Genomic DNA, 20956 nt, shown 5'->3' on the forward strand with positions numbered 1-20956 from the left:
TCTTTTTTAAAAAAACAAACAATAATAGTTTTCAGTAAATATATACTGTAAAAAGGATTTTTTGTAAATTCAGAGAACTAGAGAACAAACAGTGAAGGGGCACTGGAGGACAAGAACACAAATGTTACAGAAAACTACTGAAAGAATTKATTTCCTTTCCTCTTTACTGCTTCAGATCATTAAAATGGCATGCACTGCTAATAGGAGACATTAAGACATTACTTTGTTCTTAAAGATTTATTTTGCAGTTATCTTCCAAGTTTAATTTTACTGCCACAGCATCTCTTACTCTTTTTGTTAGCTCAGAACCAGTACAGAGCTTAACAAGCAATAACTGGAGGGAATTAGAGTGTAAAAAGAAACCACGCACTAACAAAAGTAACACTGAAATGCCCAATTTGAATTTTTCACACTTTTGTATTGTTAGATATTAAGTTATACCATCTGTTTAGTGAAATACTGCTGAATGAAATACCAGTTGTAAGCAGGAAGTCAGAGGCAATTTACAACTCATATAAAGTTTCCTGCTCGGCAGAGAAGAAAGGGACAGCAGGAGAACTCAAATTTGCACTGACAAGATGAACTTTTTAAAGCCTCTCCTCTTTCTAGTTCTGTAAGGGCTATATAAGCTAAGAATTTCCTTTTTTACTCCTACCTATTCCAGGCTTTTCATCTGTCACTAACATACTGGCTTAGTTCTGATTCAGAAATTCATACAACTTTTTTTTTCTCAGGTATAACATTGGAAAATATTTATTARAAAGAAAAGATTTCAACCTACCTGATGAAGATCGTTACCCAAAATATATTCCTGAAAGTAACCTGGTGCAGCTGATGACGCTCTAATAGCCTGCCACAGTTTATATTGACAGCCTCCGATATAATGAGACTTAACGCCAGGAAAGTGATTGTAGTTTCTAAAAACAAAAGCTTTCAGCGGTGTTCCTCTGTTTACAATGGTGCTCACTGCAGCTACCTAGTAAAGTTAGGAGGAACAAAAGTTTCAGATTTGATAATGACAGATCTCCCACAACATGAAGTTCAATTTATACATTAAATTTGGAATTCTATTCAGATCATATTTTGCTCATTTTTATAATGCCTATTTAAATTGAAAAAAGTACAATACAAATTTTTAAAGCACAAAATCATAGTTTYAATTACTGCAGTGAAGAATAATCTACAAAAAAGGAATGCAATTTTTTCAAGTGCATCTGGGGAAGAAGACGAAGATTAGTTCTGATTAAGGCTCGTACGAAAATGAAGACTTGCTGAAACCACAACAGGTGTAGTCTGGTATTAAAACAATGCTATTTTTTTAATTATCTTTCTCTGTAAACTGAATTTCATCCAAGTTCATTAAGATACAGTCCACTGTATTTAATGCTATTGAGTAACAGATTTTACCATATCTATGAATTTGTCCTTTATATGAAGTTTATCATGATCTATTGTCATTCTATTTGTAAAAYATGGAAATATCTTCCTGTGGAACTCATCACTGCTTTTTCCTATCAACTTGAATCACAGCTGCAAAGTTTTTGAGMTATCTCCTTACAATGTTCTCCTAGCCCATGAAAAGTCAGAGAAGCTTAAACTAGACACAAACAGCACCATGAATTCTTCTGATCTTAAGACTAGAGAACTGTACTTATGGGAAGGAGGCTTACTGTTTTGTAAGAACATAAAAACTCAACTTCCTACCACCATCCCATTGGCACCTCCAAGTACAACAGTCAGCAGAAAATGTCTTCATTCCAAGACAGGAAATCTGATATTCTGAAGTATGCCCTAAAGAAACTGCTTTCTACTGGCTATTCTGTGTCTATCAAAATCTATCCACTGACATTTAAACAAAAATGGGGTGTCTTATAAGATTAAAAAAAACTTTTACCTGTATTAAGCAGTCAATTGCAAATGCTACTGAAAATATTAAAACCAATTCTCCATATACATGATGTTTGCTACACAAATAATACCCTATATATTATTTTAATTAATAATTATTTCAAGCTCCTAGGGGCTCCAGAAAATAGTCTTAATTGATGTGAAAAGTGTATTAAAAGTAAGCCCACGTGCAATTCTCACAAGTTTGTAACTAACAATTTAATAATGGCATGAAATACATGCTAGAAGTGTAAACTCAATTAATTTCTCCTAGAAAACAATTATTTATTGCAACCTCTCAGTTAAAGTCCCAAATAAGCACAAAAAGCTCTTCTCATGGGAGGAAGCAATCATACAATCACATATAAAGGCTTTCTAGGCTTTTTCGTAAAGACACAGTAACACCTTCAATAAAAAGCCACATACGTAATTCTAAGTGGAAAAGCCAAAATCATATTCCAGTAAACAAAACGTATGAGTGCAAAAATCAGCATACTTTACAGACATAATCACACGGGGCGAGAGTACTTACAATGACGGCTGACTGTAAGAATGTGCAAGACCTTTCAGTGATGATGCACCCAGCCTGGTTAGCACTGTTTAGAACAATACTCTTTAGCAGACAAGTGGGTGCTCTATTCTGTATTGTGTACTATTTTATACAGTAGCCTTTCTTTTTGTGAAACACTACTCAACAGCACAAGCAGCTGACACTGTGATATCACTGTATTAATTTCCATTCTTCAACTACATAATTTAAGCAAATCATTTAATTCATAGTAAGTCCACATTTATAAAAGAGAAAACAATAAAATAAAACTTCAAATGAAAATGAGGAATGCACGTGTACACATGGTTCGTACTCCATTTGATGAAAGTTTTCTGTTTCTGTCAAAAAAAAAAGGGGGGGGTCTGTCTCTAGCCCTATTAAAAGCAATAAGAAAAAACACCTTTGGAGAATTTAATAAAAAAACTCATCACATTAAGAGGCTTATTTGTCGTAATTCCCCTGTATGCCTCCACTTCATGATGCAGTCTAACTTGTAAAGTAATGAGCACCTTTTGGAAAGCTCCATCTCTCTGTGATCAGAGAAGAGAACACAACACTGTGCATTTTATTTTGATTTTACTGTGCCCTGTTGGAGAGTCACCTCTGCCAGCAATACACAAAGTGATTACTAGTTTCAACTCTATTTATATACACATTTTATTACCGAAGAACATGGAAGGAAGCCAAACAGCCCAGTTCAAAGATAACTTCCAAGTCAACATAGGACAGCTTCTCTCTCAAAAAGTAACATGCCAGTGCAGCCTTTTCATGTCCTCATTTTAGACATGGAATAGGAACGCGGTCAGACGAGCACGTTTCTATGTTTAGAAAAATGCAAATGTCTTCCATTTAATAGTAAAGCATCGAATATAGTGCTATGACACCAAAACACCTGTTAATTACAGATTGTTCTAAAACATGTGCTATTATATTTCTCTTCTTTCCTCACACACTATCCTTCACCAAAAATAAAATACCCTTGCTTTCTCATCTTTCACTCTCGTGCTGCTGCTGCTGAGTATAACACTCCTGTGATTAATTGGTGCCCTTCAGATGATATAGAAAATAGAGATCTTAAGGGTTACGAATGTGACTGGAGAAAAATGGGTAATCTAGAAAAAGGGAAGAGAGACTCATTTTTCTCACTAAACAAAAGCAGATCACAGCTGCTGTGACAGGATTTCTGGATACTAATGAAATTCTCTTACATAGCACCCCCCACCCTAATCAAATAATAGAAAACCAAACAAGCTCCACCATTACCTTCGGACATTTAGAATTTCTTGCAGTTTCAATCAGAAGATTCGAGCCCATTTTTTCTCTACAAATGTTAAAAAAAAAATTGAAAATACTCTATCAGTTTAGCATCATACAAATACAAAACAATTAAGTCAGATTAAGAACAGAAGCATTTTTACCAACCCTAATTCTAAAATTTTGCATTTAAAAGAAAGAAATCTTGGATTTCACTTTCAGAACTGACTTTCACATTTCTGCATTTGACTTCAATGGACCAGTATTTCATACTTTCTAAGCTGTTGGAAATATGTCTGAAAAAGTGATTGTGGTCTTGATTCAGCTACTCGATCACAAACTTGATTAATCCTACTGATTTACAGTTAAATGCTTCATGAGGAAAAAAAAACCAAAAAAGCACTTTACTACATTTAAGAATCTCAAAAATCAATATCCTTATCAAAAAGTTTTATAGTGATGAAAATTGCTCTCACAAACAGTTTACCACTATGTGAATACAAGCTAATAACAGAACCCACTATTCTGCGTGATTTAGAGGAAAATGAAAGCATTTACATGTAATTTTTCATAATTATAATTCAACATGCATTTAATATCCCCTTTTGAAGTGAAATTTTCTCACGTATGTATAAGTTACCATAAATCTCACAGCTATTAGACCAGAGAAACAGCACTACTGATAAGAAATGTAATGTATCATCACATTAGTATTAGGGCCAGTATTCTAAGAACTGACTAGAAGGTACCCTCCTGCATAACACGAGATATTGGAGGATACCAGCAAAATAGCTAACAATCTCATGTCAGCACCTACTTCAAATTCAGTTTGCTTGTAGTAAAAGTTTAAAAGTCTACAGAGATACAGAGTGGTTGCTCACCTTAAAAATTCCAATAGAGTAAACAAACAAATTTAGCTGTAACATCAGCAAGCTTTTCCCCACCCTCATACATAGCCCACACAGACACGTGGTGCATCCTCCGTATTCTGCCATTTCAAGTGGTGCCACACTTAAGTATGGCGATTCTATCTGCTGCTTTTAAGAGATCTACAGCTGCAACTATAGCAAGAGTAGGCAGGAGCACTTCTACTGTTAAGAACAATGACTATCTACCTGGTGAGGTCAGAAGACAGAAGACGACTTAGATACATTCAGGACTTCTGCCATTGTAGGTAGGACAGCTTACTGTTCCAGTAATGGATATCTGTGCTAGAGGGATGGCTGTGTAAGTACACTGGAGAGGRAGGAAGAAAAAGGGGACAACTTCTACTCCTACGATTGAAGGTCACTGCTGACACAATCCTTACATCAATAGCTCCGTTTTATTCAATTTTTGCCAATAAATGCATTAATTCCAATCTCACAGTAGCTAGCTAGAAGGGGAASAGTGCCACCCACATTCACTAATTATATAAAGAGACCAAAGCACACAAACCAGCAAGTAGAAATAATTAAAAATGAAAGATGAAATTGAGAGGTGAGATGCAACATTTATCTACTGACTTCCATCATTTTGATCTAATTCTTCCTAAACATCTGTAGCAAATCTAGACAGGATTGGTGTGYATAGAGGTTTCAGTCCCAAGACTTCCCATCAATTTCACATACAGAAACACAATTTACAATTAAACAATCGGAGGATAATAACTCCAGTTCACTGCATCTTCCCTATGAGGAAAGGTTGCAACATCTGGGTCTGTTTATTCCCTGTAAGGGAATAAAGAATAATCTGTAAGATTCCCTGAGAGGGGAATCTTATCAGGGCCTAGAAATATCTTAAGGGAGGGTGTCAAGAGGATGGGGCCGGACTCTTTTCAGTGGTGCCCAGCAATAGGATGAGAAGCAGTGGGTACAAACTGAAACAAAGGAAGTTCCGTCCGAACATGAAGAGAAACATCTTTCCTATGAGGGTGACAGAGCACTGGCACAGGTTGCCCCGAGAGGTTGTGGAGTCTCCTTCTCTGGAGATCTTCAAGGCCCACCTGGATGCAACCCTGTCTAACATGCTCTAGGTGACCCTGCTTGAGTAGGGAGGTGGGATTAGATGATCTCCAGAGGTCCCTTCCAACCTTACTGATTCTGTGAAAAACAATAACCCATTTTTACCTTGTGCATTCAGTTCAGAARCACACACTATCTCCTTGGAGTTGCTCAAAATTTAACTTGATAGGATCCTGAGCAACTTGATCTAGTATTGAAGCTGCCCCTGCTTTGAGTGGAGATCTTGGATCAAGTCACCTGTAGAGGTCCCTTCCAACCTAAATTATTCATTGATTCTATGTTACACACTTATGTCTAAATTACAGACCATAGTATTAAGGCAACACTCACATATAGCAATTAAAATATGACCTTTCCTGCAACCTAAGAAAGCACTGCATCTCCCATACTATGCATTTTTGATAGTGATTTATACAGGTTTATTTCCCATGACAAAAGATCAGCTAATTTTCTCTTACRCTATTGAAACAAGTGAAGAAACTACTTTAAGTGCAGTCTCATTTTTAGCTCAGTATACACAATTTAGTGTCTATAACAATTTAATATCCACGACCTGAAAGAAGATTATTTGTCTCATAGTCCTTTTACATCTCCATCAGTAAGAGATTCCTGCCTGCCCTGCAGGAGTTTGGGTCAAACACWCTCTGACTTTTATTTATTTTTTTAAATCATTTATGTAACAGCTATTGAAAAATAATTACCCAGCAAGTTATATTTTGTGAAGATAATGCTATTTCATTTCTAGGAAATATTGTACACACTGTCCATACAGRAGAACACAGGAAAGTTTCCCAATATCTAAGTACAGCCCTAATACATTTTGACTCCCTCCATGTTTGAAGACGCTATTCCCATTCCACTCCTCACCTTCCTGAGGTCAGCATATAGACCAAGTGCCCACCACGTCAGGCAACAGGGGCACTAGAACTGTAGCATACACTACAGACCACATGTTTCTCCATCTACCTGATGACTAAGACATATCCAAAGAAGGAAGCTCTTCCTGCAGAAAGAACTGACATTCATATCAGATGATATAAAAGATACCAAAATTAACTAAGGAGCAAAAGTAGTACTTAAAAAAAAAAAAAGCCAAAAAACACTACCCCCCCCAAAACCCCCCAAATCTAAAGCATATCAGCAGACCTGCCTAAGCAAGCTTAAGGGGAAGTCTAAGATATCGTGTTTAGGTTAGTAGCRAAAACTGGTAAAGTGTCATATTTAAAATATCAGCAATATGCTTGTCATTTCCAATAAAAACAATATCAAAAAAAATCAAGCAACCTTTGCTCAAAGTAGATGCCTTCTGCTTTGATAATTTCATAATCATTCATAATCATTACCAAACACTAATAAAAGCCTGACATTTTCTCRGGTGTCAGCACAAACATTTGTGTAGTGCAGTGATGACATTTAGAGAACTGGCTAAAGTCCACCTAACTCACCTGAAGAGGGGAAATACTTCCCTCCTCCTCCTCTGCCTTTCCCTTCCCCAGCCCAAGTTTCAACTCTAATCAGTTCTTATTTGCTGACTACATTCACACTTCAGTTGCCACAAAGGAGGTGGTACAGCACAGCGTTTGGAATGAGTAGGTTTAAGTTCTTTCAGTCACAGCGCCAGCTTAAACTGCTGCAGAAACTATGACAATAGTTTGCTGAGAAATCTAAACAATGGAACTATCTTAATATGAATGGAAATGAATAAAGTAATAAAACTTATGATAAATAATTTCTTCCAGTACTTTTACCTAATTATCTACTAATGCACTTCCATACGTATATATGAACAAACATATCTGACAATTTTGAAATAGTGGAAATATTTTTTCRGTGCAATCTTTCTAGCTCGTTTCTCTTTTCAAAGAACAGGGTAATGTGCAAAATGCCTCATTATTGCAGTTAGGATCATAAATCCTAGCAGGGCATACCATTTAATTTCTTAACTTGCCACCCACAAGGAAAAAAGGCACAGCAAGAGGCTAGTAAAATTTGTAATACACCTACAATAAGTCAGATCAAGCACAGCAGAAAGCATACAGACATATAATCATAAATTAGTACACTAACCCCCACTTTATTCCCTGGAAACAGAAATCATTACATTAAAATCTTTCAATATTTTGGTCAATATAACAGTGGGCTATTTCAAAAGAATGAGAGCATATACTAATTCTTTTCACTTGTTTTAAGAATTTGTTTAGCARTGAAACATAACAAGACTGAAGATTCTCAGACTATTAATCAATTATCTTTCATCTTTTTTAAAAATACTTACTTGAGCATTTTTTCCCAGATATCACTGTCATAAAAGGCATGGCTCCAACCCATTTTGACTGTTCCAACAATGACATTTTGCTTAAAAACATCTGATCCTAACTTGCGATACAGTTCTTCACATTCATCCAGAGGGATATGGAACAAACCCAACATAAAAGCTAATATAGCCCCTGAAAAGAAATATTTTGAAATTTAAAACATACTTTGGAATAACATTATAAAGATGGATTACTATTTAATATAATCCATAGTTTAGGAGAATATTTACTGTAAAAAGGGAGGATCAATTGACATATCATTAATTTATTCAAAGATCATAAACTATCTTTTAAGAGGGTATATTCAAAACAGGGAGAGTTCACTTTCAAATACCAAATTATGAAAGGTTGACAAACGGCATTATTTCACTTCACAGACTTCATCGTTGCAGRAAAAAAAAATACATGGCAGATAGCAAATTAAATCCAATGCTTTATTTGGAAAGAAATGAGTAAGTGAAATCTAGGACAGTTATATGCTGTGGTTTTAACATTATGCTCCAAGTGTGTGTGTGTGTGTGTGTGTGTGTGTGTGTGTGTGTGTGTGTGTGTGTGTGTGTGTGTGTGTGTGAGAGAGAGAGAGAGAGAGAATATATATATATATTATTTTTCTAATAATTCTAGGAAAATTCTGAAAAAAGAAAGGAGTTCTGACTGTTTTGGAATACACTTATTTGCAACTATTCATAATAATTAGTCATTCATACATACTGCCATCTAGTGTGTGTCTAGAAAAAGCATAATCTAGTCTGGTAGGAACAAAACACAACAGTATCTGAAAAGCATGCTTGCACAATACCATTGAACAGACTTTGGAAAATAAAAATTAATGCATTACTTCAATTCTTAGATATATTAATTATATTAGTATATTAAACTAAACTGGAATGGAAAACATACAAGTTTTAAATCAAATTGTCAAACACTGTGAGAACACGTTAACTACAAGCATTACAAATAGTTAGGACATAAGATCTTTACAATTTGGAAATGAATAAAATGTGTCTAAAACACATGAATAAAATAAATTTAAAAAGGAGTAAATACTCAAAATGGATTAAGACTAAAACACTCGCACATAAATAAAATTACAGATGGATTTAAAGAAAATACGACTACCAAACTTCTTTCTTTCCCCCAAACCATACCACCACAATAGCAGAATATCACTGTATTCATGGTATCAATTTTTAAAWATGTAGTCACATCCTAGGCTACCTGACAAAGCTTTGTCAAAAGAAACTTACCTACCAAATTACAAAATGCCTATGTTAAAAGACCAAGCAGCCATCAACAGCAAAACACAGCTGCTGAATCACACAGACCCTCCATTGCCTTCTTTTTCTCTTAACTTTCCAGCACCAAACCTATAACATCATGCACTTGTTATTTTGGTCAAAAGTTTCAAAACCAAAAGGCCAAAGTTCATATCAAGTGCAAGCTCATCTTCCCTTCACCTCCTAAGAAACAGCACRTAAAACTACAATTCATGTCAGCACACAAGTGGTGTTACATAGCAAGAGTCAAGGTACACATTAAAAGCTTCTGCTGAAACCTGTTGGATTTCAAGCAAGCCAGAAGAGCAAGGCCAAAAGTCAAAGTCCAGTCTATATTAAATGGTCCAGTGAAAAGCATCTGATTCTCCATCACATCCTTTTTCTGTATTACATATTTCTACACTCCAACCACCACTTGACAGCCAATGCTTCAGRGAAAAAAAAACAGAAATAATATCTGAAAGGCTAAAAAGTGTACGTCAGAAAATCTAGAGATACAGTTGGATAATAAGACCTGAAAGAAAAAAGTATTCCCTCCTTATTCAGGACCGGTAAGGCTTCAGCTGAAGTACTTTATCTGGATTTGAGTGACATTCTTCAAAAGAGGGCTGCAGACTCATTAAGAAAAAAAGCCTCACAGGTCAAGGAATCAAAATAATCACAGGTCAAGGAAATACGCCTCTTTGGAAAGCATGAGTAAATTGGGTATGACAAAAGCCTTTAAAAGCACAAGAGGCTGCTCCAAAGAGAAAGGAAAGAATCTGTTGTCCATGTTCATGGCAGAGATGGGAAGAAATAGATTTGAATTGTAAAAGATTCACAATAAACATTTGGAAAAATTTTTCAAATATAAAGATAGCAGAACACTCAAGCAGATTTCTGTTAGGATTCAAAATCTTAGACAACTGTCAGCAGTGAAACAGGCGTAACTGATCCTACTCTGGGAAAAAGAGACAGCTTCCTAAGGTGACTTCCAGCTCGGTAACACCATGACTTGACTTTAATGAATTTTCTTGAGAAATACTTCTTCGAAGGGAAAGTTGTTCAAAAATGGAAAAAAAAAAAAAAAACATGGGGTGAAAATTCATCAGCAGAGGTGCCAGCATCATCTCAGGAGACTCCCAATCTGCAGTTCACTGAAGGCACAGATAATACACTGGGGAAACTATCTGTATGTTGTTCTTAATGCTTTGAGAGAAATATTTGGGGATTATGTCTTTATCTTTCTATCATCTTCTATTCTATAAACACAAGGTGCTGAGGTAGATTGAACGATCAGGCTGCTATAGTACAGTTCTTCAGACTTTTTTAGCTGAGTTAAGAAGGAAGAGTTTTACAACAGCCTGGATACAGATTTCTGAAGCTTTACTCAAATATATTTCAGAGATGGAATGCAATAGCTGGTACAGGAAGAAGTTTCATGACATAATCTTGAGATATATTTATTTTTTTAAAATAAAGTACGTGGCCATGAAGATTAAGTAGGTTGTGCCTCTTCTTTCTTACTTAACCAGCTCTGTCTCTACCCCCTGAGTTGCAGCCATCAGAACTTTTCCATTAGACACTTTCTCAGGTGTTCCTTGAGGTTCTGGACCATAGTTATTTTATTCACTCCCCATTCATATAAACATTTCAGAAAGGGTGCAAAAAGATCTCAAATAGATATTACAGAAAAACTGAAACTATTAGCAAAGCAATTCTGGTACACTTTCTTAGTCACGACATGGACAGAGAAACATGAACACGTGGAAAAATAACTAAAGATTTTAAGCAACTTTGAACAGTTAATCATTTCATCTCCTCTCTCCACTGGCAATCTTAAAATTATATTATTTTACCATTCTTGAGCATGAGAAGTGATCTTGGATTAATTCTATTTATCATCAAGGAGAACAAATTCATGGAGTTATGAGGTGGCCAGGAAGCACAGCAACAAGTGTTTAAGCATTCCTAGCAGAAATAGTAACAAAAGTAATCCCACCACACAGGTTGACCTGAGAGAACTCTCATCTCTCACAAATGCATGCACACAGACTTCACCCACCTCCAAAACTAACAATTACAAAGACCAGTGCACTTCAGATATCTTCRCAGTAAAATGCACTGGAAAAAAAACACACTTGCAGAACCTTTCATCACAGTACGTCAATGATCAAATGTCTCATAGGAAGGATTTGAATGACACTATTTATTACATCAGTATGGAGATTTAGGAAAAGTATCTTTCTGCAGTTCTTGGAGCAGGCCAGCATATTCGAAAACGTAGTGGTAATCACATGATCTTAATGCTATAAACTGTTCCCCGTGATCTAATCAAAAACACACCATCACTGTCAAGTTTCCTTCTGAGTGATTTATTTGGAGACCATGTGAGCACTAGGAGAAAAAAAAAAAAAAAAAAAGAAAGAAAACCCGCACAAGCTCCATCCACAGTTTCCCTGGAGACAAGAACTCCTCAGCAAGTTCAACGTTGTGTACATCTATGAAAGCACAACATAATCTACAGAGATTAGCGATAATTGCCCTCACAGATTTCTCAGGCAGCTCAGTTCATGGGGCAATGACACTCTCTCCTCTCAAAAGATCTTGCTTTCATCCTTGTTTTTTTGCACAAACTTAGTACAGAATTCACATTAACTTGACTCCCCATACAGAAAAAAATTGTGTGTATGTATATATGTACATATTAATTGGCCATCACTGCATTTCTCAAACTTACAGATTGTCTGATGCTTCCATGCTCAAGAATCATGCTCAACAATAGCCTTGGGACCTAAATATGCAGGGGCCCCCTACAGTGATCTGTGTGGCTGCTCCCATTTGCTCCCTATGACCACCAGTGAAGAGAAGTACAAAGAAACTAACTGTAAGGACAGGCTCTGTGCTGMTGAAATTGTTACGAACTGATTATTTCTAAATCTCAAAGTAAGGTAAAGATTATGCTAAAAGATAAGATTATGCTAAAGCATAATAAAAGATAAGAATAGAATGAAGAACCGTAATATCCAAAGACATTCCTCCTATTCTTTAATACACTACTAGCTTCTATAAAACCCACTGCTATCTTCTCCTATTCAGAACCTAGTGTATCAAACACAAACCGTAATGGAAAAGGGCACAGCTAGCACAAGCTGACAGTTACGTACAACCTTTCCCAGCTATTCACTGTCACCTGCTGCAAGTTCAACTAGTGCAGACAAAAGCTTGCTAGGGTAAACAAAGCTTAAGAGAACTTAGGAAGGCATTAAAAAAACATGTTAAGCATTTATTAGCAGTTACAAAAAACAAAAGCTGGTGAAAAGAATTAAGTCAGTTATAATCAGAGTACTGGACTCAAACTGAGTAAGAACAGTCGTTCTCTCTATCAAAGATAAAAAAATCTTAATCATGATTGAAGGAAACATTAGAAAGGTGTTTTATTAGTGAAACTATCTTCCAAAAGAAACAACACCTCACTGCTAAAATAATTTACATACAATTTCTTCAAATGCTATTAAAAACATAAAGCACAGAACCACACTGCACCCACAAATGAGTTCTGTCTCGTAGACCCAAACATTCTCTGCTTCCCTGCAATTTTGAGTCTACTAAGTATATCTTTGGAGACACAGACTGCAACATAACTACCCATGTTGATCCCACATTTAAAGTATTTCAGAATTTAAAATTGCATCTGAAGATAGGTTTAGTGCAGAAGAAGTGGAGAAGGTGGGTTTCTAAAGGAAACTGAACTGCTGAACTACAGCACACTTCTTATGTTTATCAGCATCATGCTGCTACTGGTTTGGCATCATCTCTAGAAGAAACTTATGTTTTGGACCTTCTGTCTCCTAAAGGAGAAGTAACTGATCAGTGAATCAGAGTAATTAAGGTTGGGAGGGGCCTTTAGAGATCATCTCACCCAAATCCCAGTTCAAACAGGTTCAATCAGAGCAGGTTAGAATGAGTCAGGACTTCGTTCAGCTAACTTTTAAATCTCCGTGGATGGAAATTCGAAACTCAGCGTGTGCAACCTCTCTCAGCGTTTGACTGTCCTCACAATGAAAACATTTCCTTATAGCTAACTGTAATTTCCTTCACTTCAACTTGTGTCTGTCAGCTTTTCTTCTACTACTGTTCACCTTCAAGAAGAGTTTGGCTCCACCTCCTCCATATTTTCATTAGGAACAGCAGTAGGGTCTCTCCTTAGCCTTTTCTTCTTAAGGCTGAAGAAACCCAGTTCTCTCGCTGTCTCCTCATGTCACATCCTCCAATCCTCTGACCATTTTGGTGGTCCTCTGCCAGACTGACTCAGTATGTCCATGTCTGTCTTGTACTGAAGAGCCCCAAACCAGATACACAAGGGTCAGATAGAGGGTTCTCAATGCGTTGGGTATATTTTTGTTAATGCAAGCCAGTATGTGGTCAGCTTCCTTTGCTATAAGGGCACACTGCTGACTCACGTTCAACTTGTTTCAAAAGCACCACTTTCCCTCCTGAAAAGCTACTTTCTAGCTAATTAGCTTCCAGTCTGTACTTTTAGATAAGGTTATTCCTCTCCAGGTGGAGGATGTTGTATTTAGCTCTGTAAAACCTCCTGTGGTTTCTGTCAAGTCACTTCTCCAGCCTTTGAATAAAGGCCCTCCAGTGTATTGACCATTCTCCCTAATCTGGTATCGCCCAYGATCTTGCTAAAACTGTGATCTGGACCATTGCTTAGTTCATTAATAAAGACTTTAAACACTGCTGGCCCAGTATCATTCCCTAAGGAATGTTACCTTATTTTTTTGGAAAGCCCCAGAAATCTTCGCCTCTCTGTGTAAAATGAGGCTTTCATATTCACCTAAAAATGACAAATCAGTTTGCCATTTTAATTAAAAGCAACAAGTACATCAYTAATCACCCTAAGCTTTTACCTGGAAGAAGGAAAAAAGCAAGCCTTTAGAAGTCACACCTGTACTTTCCCACCTTACACTCACAGCTGGAAACCTGGCAAATCCTCCAAAATCTACATTTATCTTCAGATGTTCTTTTACCATATTGGTAGCAAAATTCCAACTTGTAGATTAAGAATTACCTGTGCTTACACCACAAATGTAGTCAAAAAGATGATGAATAGGCTTTCCAGTAAGTTCTTSTAGCTTCCGTAGAGTCTGAAGTGCGACTAAACCCCTGGAATATGAAAACAGAGCTTCATACACAGTGGTAGTTACGTTATAAGCTCTAATTAAGTCTACCTGTGCTTAATTATAATTAATTATAACTAATAACTACAACAGTAAGAATCCTCCGGAACACTTCAGGGAACAAAGGAACAATTAGAAATGAAAAGATGTGTATTAAATATAAACGTCAGGCATGCTTGAAGAAGTACAATTCAATTTCGGTACTTAACAGCTACAATTATATTGTTTTGTAGCACAGCCTGAGGAATATTCTGCTTCAGGGGATGCAGACTCAAAATGAATTCTGGCTGCATTCACACTCATAGCATTTAGCCCTCACTCTTTGCAGACCCATGTAGAGCCTCTTGCGACAAAGGGGATTATTTTTCTGTAGGTGTTTTTCCATCTCAATTTAATGTGGCTGAAATAACAGTAGAGATGTGTTCCAACCCATGACTTGTGCTTCTAGAGCATGAAATTGAGAGCGTCCGTTGCATGCTGGGAGGCATGATGTGAGAGCATGCAAAGGTGCAAACTCCGCTGGAAGAGCACTGGAGGATTGTGTATAGCAGGAGAAGTGCCAATGTAAGTGCCACATTTCCAGTACTTTCTGCTGAGAAGGGCCTCTCATGCATGCTGTTCCTCAAATCTGTCTAGGTTTGGGCTAGCTGAAGAGACAGTCAACCCAGTCCAAAATTATAACCAGCTGAAAGCTATCAGTTAAGTAGCACAATAATCAGTGGCCAGCGCTTAGGCTCACAGACATAGCTATTGCTTTCAAAACATAAGATGTCCTAATGAAGACAATTGGGAACCCCCAAAAAATCAATAGCAACTTTCTCAAGATACTGCTCTGTAAAACATACTACAAAGAACACTCCTCCATTCAYAAGGAGGCATACAGAAAAAACAAACAGTTCTATATTTATAGAATAATAAAACAAATATGAATTTATTAATAAGTATGTACAACCAAGCTGTCTTCATATTTTATTGGGGCAAAACAGTATCTTTATACTCAAAAGTATAGCATACTTCTCTTATCCAAGTTAGAATTTATTCTATTTTTCATAAATACTTGAATTTAAAATATTTTAATAATTATACATTGCATTAAATAACACATTAGTCTCATTTTCAAATATTAGTGTTTAGTATAAACACCAAATTTACAAAAAAGTCAGTTCTGATTAAAATATGAATGCAGTACATGAAGGCAACTATTTCACATATCTGTTGGCAAAATGCTAATATAAAATAAGGCAAATTGCAAAAAAGTCCTTATAATGTCACTCTCCTAGAAATCTAACAAAATTAAAGTATTTTATTTATATATAGGTACATTATTATTGAACATTAAACCAACAAGCATGCATTATAGTTTTTCTGCCACAGACAATACTATGATCAACTACATTTCCTCAAGGCTGAAACTTAATTTTACAGCTCTTCTGTAAGCCTGCAGTACTAAATGAAGCATGTGACTGAAAACATCCACAGTATCATGCTGTTATCTGCAAAGAATTCATCTTTCTACTTGCTCAAAACTGTGTATTTTACACTAAACTTTTGAAATTGGAGATTAAAGGTGATGATTTTTGGAAAATATCAACTAAAATAACGTTGAAGTTGTGACACAATTATTCCTAAATGAGGACAAGCAATTTTAATGTGAGTAAATAAATACCACGGATTTACAAAAAGTTTGTGGAAGTGTTTTTGACAGCTTTGCAACTGCGAAAACTTAGCATTTTGCTTCCTATCAGTAAACATTTCTGAATCAGCACATAATTGCAAAGAAAGTTKCTTCAAAAGTGCTTGAAAACACAAGTTTAAACACGCATCGTTTTGGCACTACTCTTTGCATAAATTCATGTAAAGCTAGAGCTGAAGTAACTAGGGATGTTTGAGGTGGGTGGGTGGGCGGGTGGGTGCGTGTACTCAAGTAAAGAAATGCTAGCTGGGAAGAAATCTAAGTTTAGAGCACTGATAGCATAGCTTTTGTCAATAGCCTGTTCATTTTTCATATAAGACTAGTGCTGCTAAGGCAGGTCACCCTCCAGAAAGATGCAAGAAACATTTTTATATTATTAGGTGAATACAATTATAAAAGTATAAAATCATTCTAGCATTTCACACCAGTTTTGGATTTCTGAAATCAGGATAAGCAGTCTCATCCAAATAACCATTTATTTCCAGAGAAGAAATAGCAAATCCAAGTAGTACTTACGCATATAGTTAACTTTAAATAGATGAATTATTTCAGTGTCATAGGACTAATGATGCATGGATGTTTAAGTACAAATATATACAAAAATAAGTATCCATGACTTGCACAGTCATCTGTAACAGAATTGTAAATCATAAATTGCAGGTTTGGACAAAAAAATTATTGGAGAGAGACTGAAATTTTGTTAGGAGTTACAGTATGAGAAAGCCAAAAACAAACAGAAAAAAAACACCCCCAAGGTTTTACCTTGTTCCTCCTCCATCAATAGCGAGGACTCGAATTCCCCAGCCTTTTACAGGGTCTGTATATCCAATTATAGCTAAAGCCTCTCTAACAGCAGCCTGAAGACTTTCATCATTTGCCTGTCTCAGGCGCAGTAGGCATGGAATTAATTTTTCCTATAGTTGAAATGAAAAATCTTTGTAATTATTCAAATGTTTATACCAAATGAATCCAAATCTGAATTTACTAGTTTGGCACTTAAGTGTAGATGTAACATATTAGTTAGTTCCCCAAAAYTGTTTTTAAATATGTATTTACTATCTCTATTTTGAACATGAGAAAGAAAGAAAGGACTTCAACATTATGTAGCTCCCCTCCTTCTCTTATTTTTAATGTAACTTCCTATCAGAATTAAACAAGATGAAATGTAAATCTTTCTAATGTAGCTATAAAAGCCTACACTTACTAGCAGTTTAGTTTTATTAATGTTAATTTGTTACATTGGCCAAATATCAACTCAAATATTAAGTATAATGAGTATCACTAGGAGCCTGGATTTTGCTGAAAAAGTACCACACTTAAATGCCTTCAAAGTACATTAATATTGTAACAAAATGACAATTAAAATTCTTCCTCACACTAAATCATTTCTAAATTTAAAATGACTCTCACAAAAGCATTCAAAAGATAATTAAGATGGAAGTAGCAAGTATACCCTTTCATAATAAAATAATTCTCAAGTATTATTCACAGGCATGCTCAAACCATAGCCTTGTCAGGACAATTCATCTGACCTGCACTCAGTTCCCAAAGGTCTCTCTTTCAGCAATGCTGCAACCTACATCATATATCTGTCACCTCATATAGAAAAAGACCTGGCACTGAGAAATACTATGATTTGGCTAATACTGCTGGAATAATCTATTGTCCACCTCCTGTACTCTCACTCCGTGTAGGAAAGAGAACGTATAGGACTAGATTATGTTAACTTATTTGATGATTAGCCTCCACTCCTGTGCTCTCTTTTCAAAGGGAGCATGCAAAGAAGCATCAAAACTATTCTGTGTATGTTGATCAACTGTATTTCCATTTGGTCTGATCACTTACAAGAAAGGATACAGTGTATGACCTTCATCTACCACTAGAATAAGCTATATTATCTATCCACATGGCAATGCTGTATGCTTCTAAATTTAATATAGCAACCTTAAGAGTCCTAAGCTATTGATAATTTACACACAAATCTGCTTGAACCAGCTAAAAAAGTAGTAGTAAAGATTACTGTTTTTTACTACTACAAGTATGACAAGTCACAAAAGAACAAAACAAAATGTCACGTCATTCTATAAGAGTTTTTTTTTTTTTTTTAACCAGGTACTTATTGCTTGCCCAAGCATAATAATTATTTGTACCTTAATTGCAACGCCTCTGCTCTCTGGAAATTCCAGAAGATGGTAAGTCAGTTCTTCAACCCTGTTGATACAGACTCTTCGATTAGAGGATCTTCGTAGGGCTTGAACTAAAGCCCGAGTCCTATTATCAATACTCACTCTTGCAATAATCTAAAAAAAGATATATAGAGAACACAAAAACTACTCCAATAATGCACGCATAAAACTTGTCAAGACTAATTCCAAAGGGTTATTTTAAGAATTCTCAGAAGTAACAGACAACATGTTGTACTAAAGGTCTGTTACAGGCTCCAAATAAGGGTGTCTTAAACGTAAGCACCCACCCCTTTGTTGTTTGTTTATCAGGAAATAAGTAAGTCAGGCTCACAACAACAATACACCAAATAACCTAGCTTCARTATTTCCACTTGAAATAAATACGCTCTTTCATAGTCCAAATATTRTAATTTCAGAGTTGCACTGAAAACATAAAATTACTTTAGCAACTAAAAATATACATATATATACACAGATACATATATATCTACATACAAAAATAAAATAAAAAAAACACTAAGCAAACACCTGCCTTTTCTCTCTGAAGAGACAGTTGCTTTTGCTTCTCTTCCGCAGTTTTAGTCTCACTTGTCTGGTCCTCCTCATCTTTCTCAGACATTTCTTGTTCTTGTTTACTCTTCACTTCTGAAGCAACTTTTGCATCAGATCTTAACTTGGGAACCAGCCCACCAATGTAGCTGTCTACAAAAGCTTGTACACTATTACTGGGATATGAAAGGAAGTTTGCAATACTTTTTTTAGTGGAAACTGGAAGAGCAGCATTTGTCTTTTCAGCACCCAGAGTCTCTGCTTCAGGAACTAAAGCAGCTGCTGAATTAACGCTATTTTCTTCACTCATTACAGTATTTTCTGGTGAATCAAGCTTATCCCTCACTTCACTTTTAGAGTCCTGTAATAAAGCATGCCCTTTTTTCTCTTGATCCATAACAGAAYTATTATTAAAGTACCAGTTAATGTGGTCTGCTACAAAGTTGTAAGTCTCTCCAAAATTTGTAGAGAAGTAGCTTATATGAAAAAGGTGGCTTTTAGCATATGTTGAATCTTCTGGAGTATCCTGGTTAGTAGCATTTGAACTTATCAATGCAGACTCCAAGTTTTCTTCTTYAGCATATTTTTTGGCAGCTAGGCCACTGTTGCAATCTTCCTGAGTTCTGGCATCTATGACTTGTTTATCATTTTCTAGACTTGCCTTGAGGTTATTTCCATCTGCATTACTTCTGGTTGTTTTTCCCAGAGTGCCTGAGTGTGGCTTTAATCGAGCTATTCGTGAAACCAGTTCACTGTGAGTGCCAGACACTGCCTTTGAAACAGATTCTATAGTACTCTTGATTCGTGACATGCGATTGTTCACTTTTGCAAGTCCTTTGGAAGAAGAAGTTAAAAGTTTAGAAATTCTGTCATATAAAGGGTCATGGCTGTAAATCTGTTTGTTACACCAAAGTGTTCTGCTTCTGGCCCATTTACACTGAGGCTTGTTTGTATGCAAAACTCTAAAATGAATGGCATGATTTATCCTCCAGGAGAGTTTAGGGCTACACAAATACAGGTATTTATTTCTTTGCTTCCACCAAAGACTTCTTGGGTTAATCACAAAGCACAAATATGCATCTAAAGATAAATAAACTGTCATTACTTATAAATAATTGYACTTCCCATGTGTCACTTGTCTACTTCATTCCAGAAAATATAATTCAAAAAACAAGTCTCACATCATGGTGTTATCTGAAACAGAAAAAAAAAGGGGGGGGACAGAAGTAACAAGTTAAAGTAAAATCCAAGAGACGTTCAAAGGAGATGCAACTTCTTTATCTTTCTATTAAAGGCAGAAAATATTCATATTAAACAATCCCACAGGGATACCTACTGCTCAGGTAATACCACCCTAGCACATCAATGTAATTCCACCTTGTGAAAAATGCAACATCTGTCAAAAGCACATAGTGGCATATAGAAAATTTCTAACTATTTTTTCCTAATACGCAGAAAATCATCCCTTTGTCAACTTATCGCATCCAGGGAGCCAAATTTCAAATKAAATTGATACTGTATTAATAATTTCATTTAAAAATTCCCCCTAGGGGAGGAAATGCACCAATTCTTTGAGCAAAACTTCAGCAGAAAGCCACAAATTAGTTCATTACAATCTCCCTGTCCTAAGCRCTAAGGGTTGTACAATCTTAACATTTCTTCTTATAAATAGTCCTAACTCTACATGAAAAATACAGCCACACAGAAACCTCAAGAGCAAGTTGACTTAGCCCTTATTTATCTAAATGACCAAACTCAGACCTTAGACCTAAGTCCTGCGAGAAGTGCCACAAGACTCGGGACAAGATCCGTGGCAGCTGAAGGCAAAGTAGAAAGCACACGGGATGTAACTGCGCGGGGATGTCTCCTTACTCACTGTTTCCTCAATGGCAGCCTGAACTTCACCCGTTTCTGCTCCAAACCACCCAGTCCYTCTACCTCGGTCACACCGGTCCAACCGGGCTCTCGCCTACCTCTACGGGGCACTCGGGCTGAGCTATATATACGCACAGCCCCTCTGCTCCAGGAAGGGGAGCGCCTCTCGGTTGTACCCTGGGCCGTTTCGAGGGCAGCCGCG

General features: G+C 36.3%; 1 protein-coding gene across 1 annotated transcript in view; it reads right to left on the minus strand.

Moving 5' to 3' along the window:
- PNPLA8 (patatin like domain 8, phospholipase A2) overlaps window positions 1-20950 on the minus strand; it is a 41459-nt gene extending 20509 nt beyond the window's left edge. Inside the window, exons 1-8 of the mRNA XM_085318500.1 lie at window positions 20853-20950; window positions 18863-20073; window positions 18295-18444; window positions 16907-17058; window positions 14343-14437; window positions 7970-8141; window positions 3701-3758; window positions 782-976 (exon numbers count right to left, since the gene is read on the minus strand). Coding sequence (XP_085174626.1) covers window positions 782-976; window positions 3701-3758; window positions 7970-8141; window positions 14343-14437; window positions 16907-17058; window positions 18295-18444; window positions 18863-19981 — 1941 coding nt within the window. The 5' untranslated portion in view covers window positions 19982-20073; window positions 20853-20950. The remainder of the gene's footprint in view (window positions 1-781; window positions 977-3700; window positions 3759-7969; window positions 8142-14342; window positions 14438-16906; window positions 17059-18294; window positions 18445-18862; window positions 20074-20852) is intronic.
- Between the last annotated feature and the right edge of the window lie 6 nt (window positions 20951-20956).

This window comes from Rhea americana, unplaced genomic scaffold (assembly GCF_003343005.1).
Source record: "Rhea americana isolate MKP2758 unplaced genomic scaffold, rheAme1 scaffold_54, whole genome shotgun sequence".
In the NCBI taxonomy this organism is placed as follows: Eukaryota; Metazoa; Chordata; class Aves; order Rheiformes; family Rheidae; genus Rhea; species Rhea americana.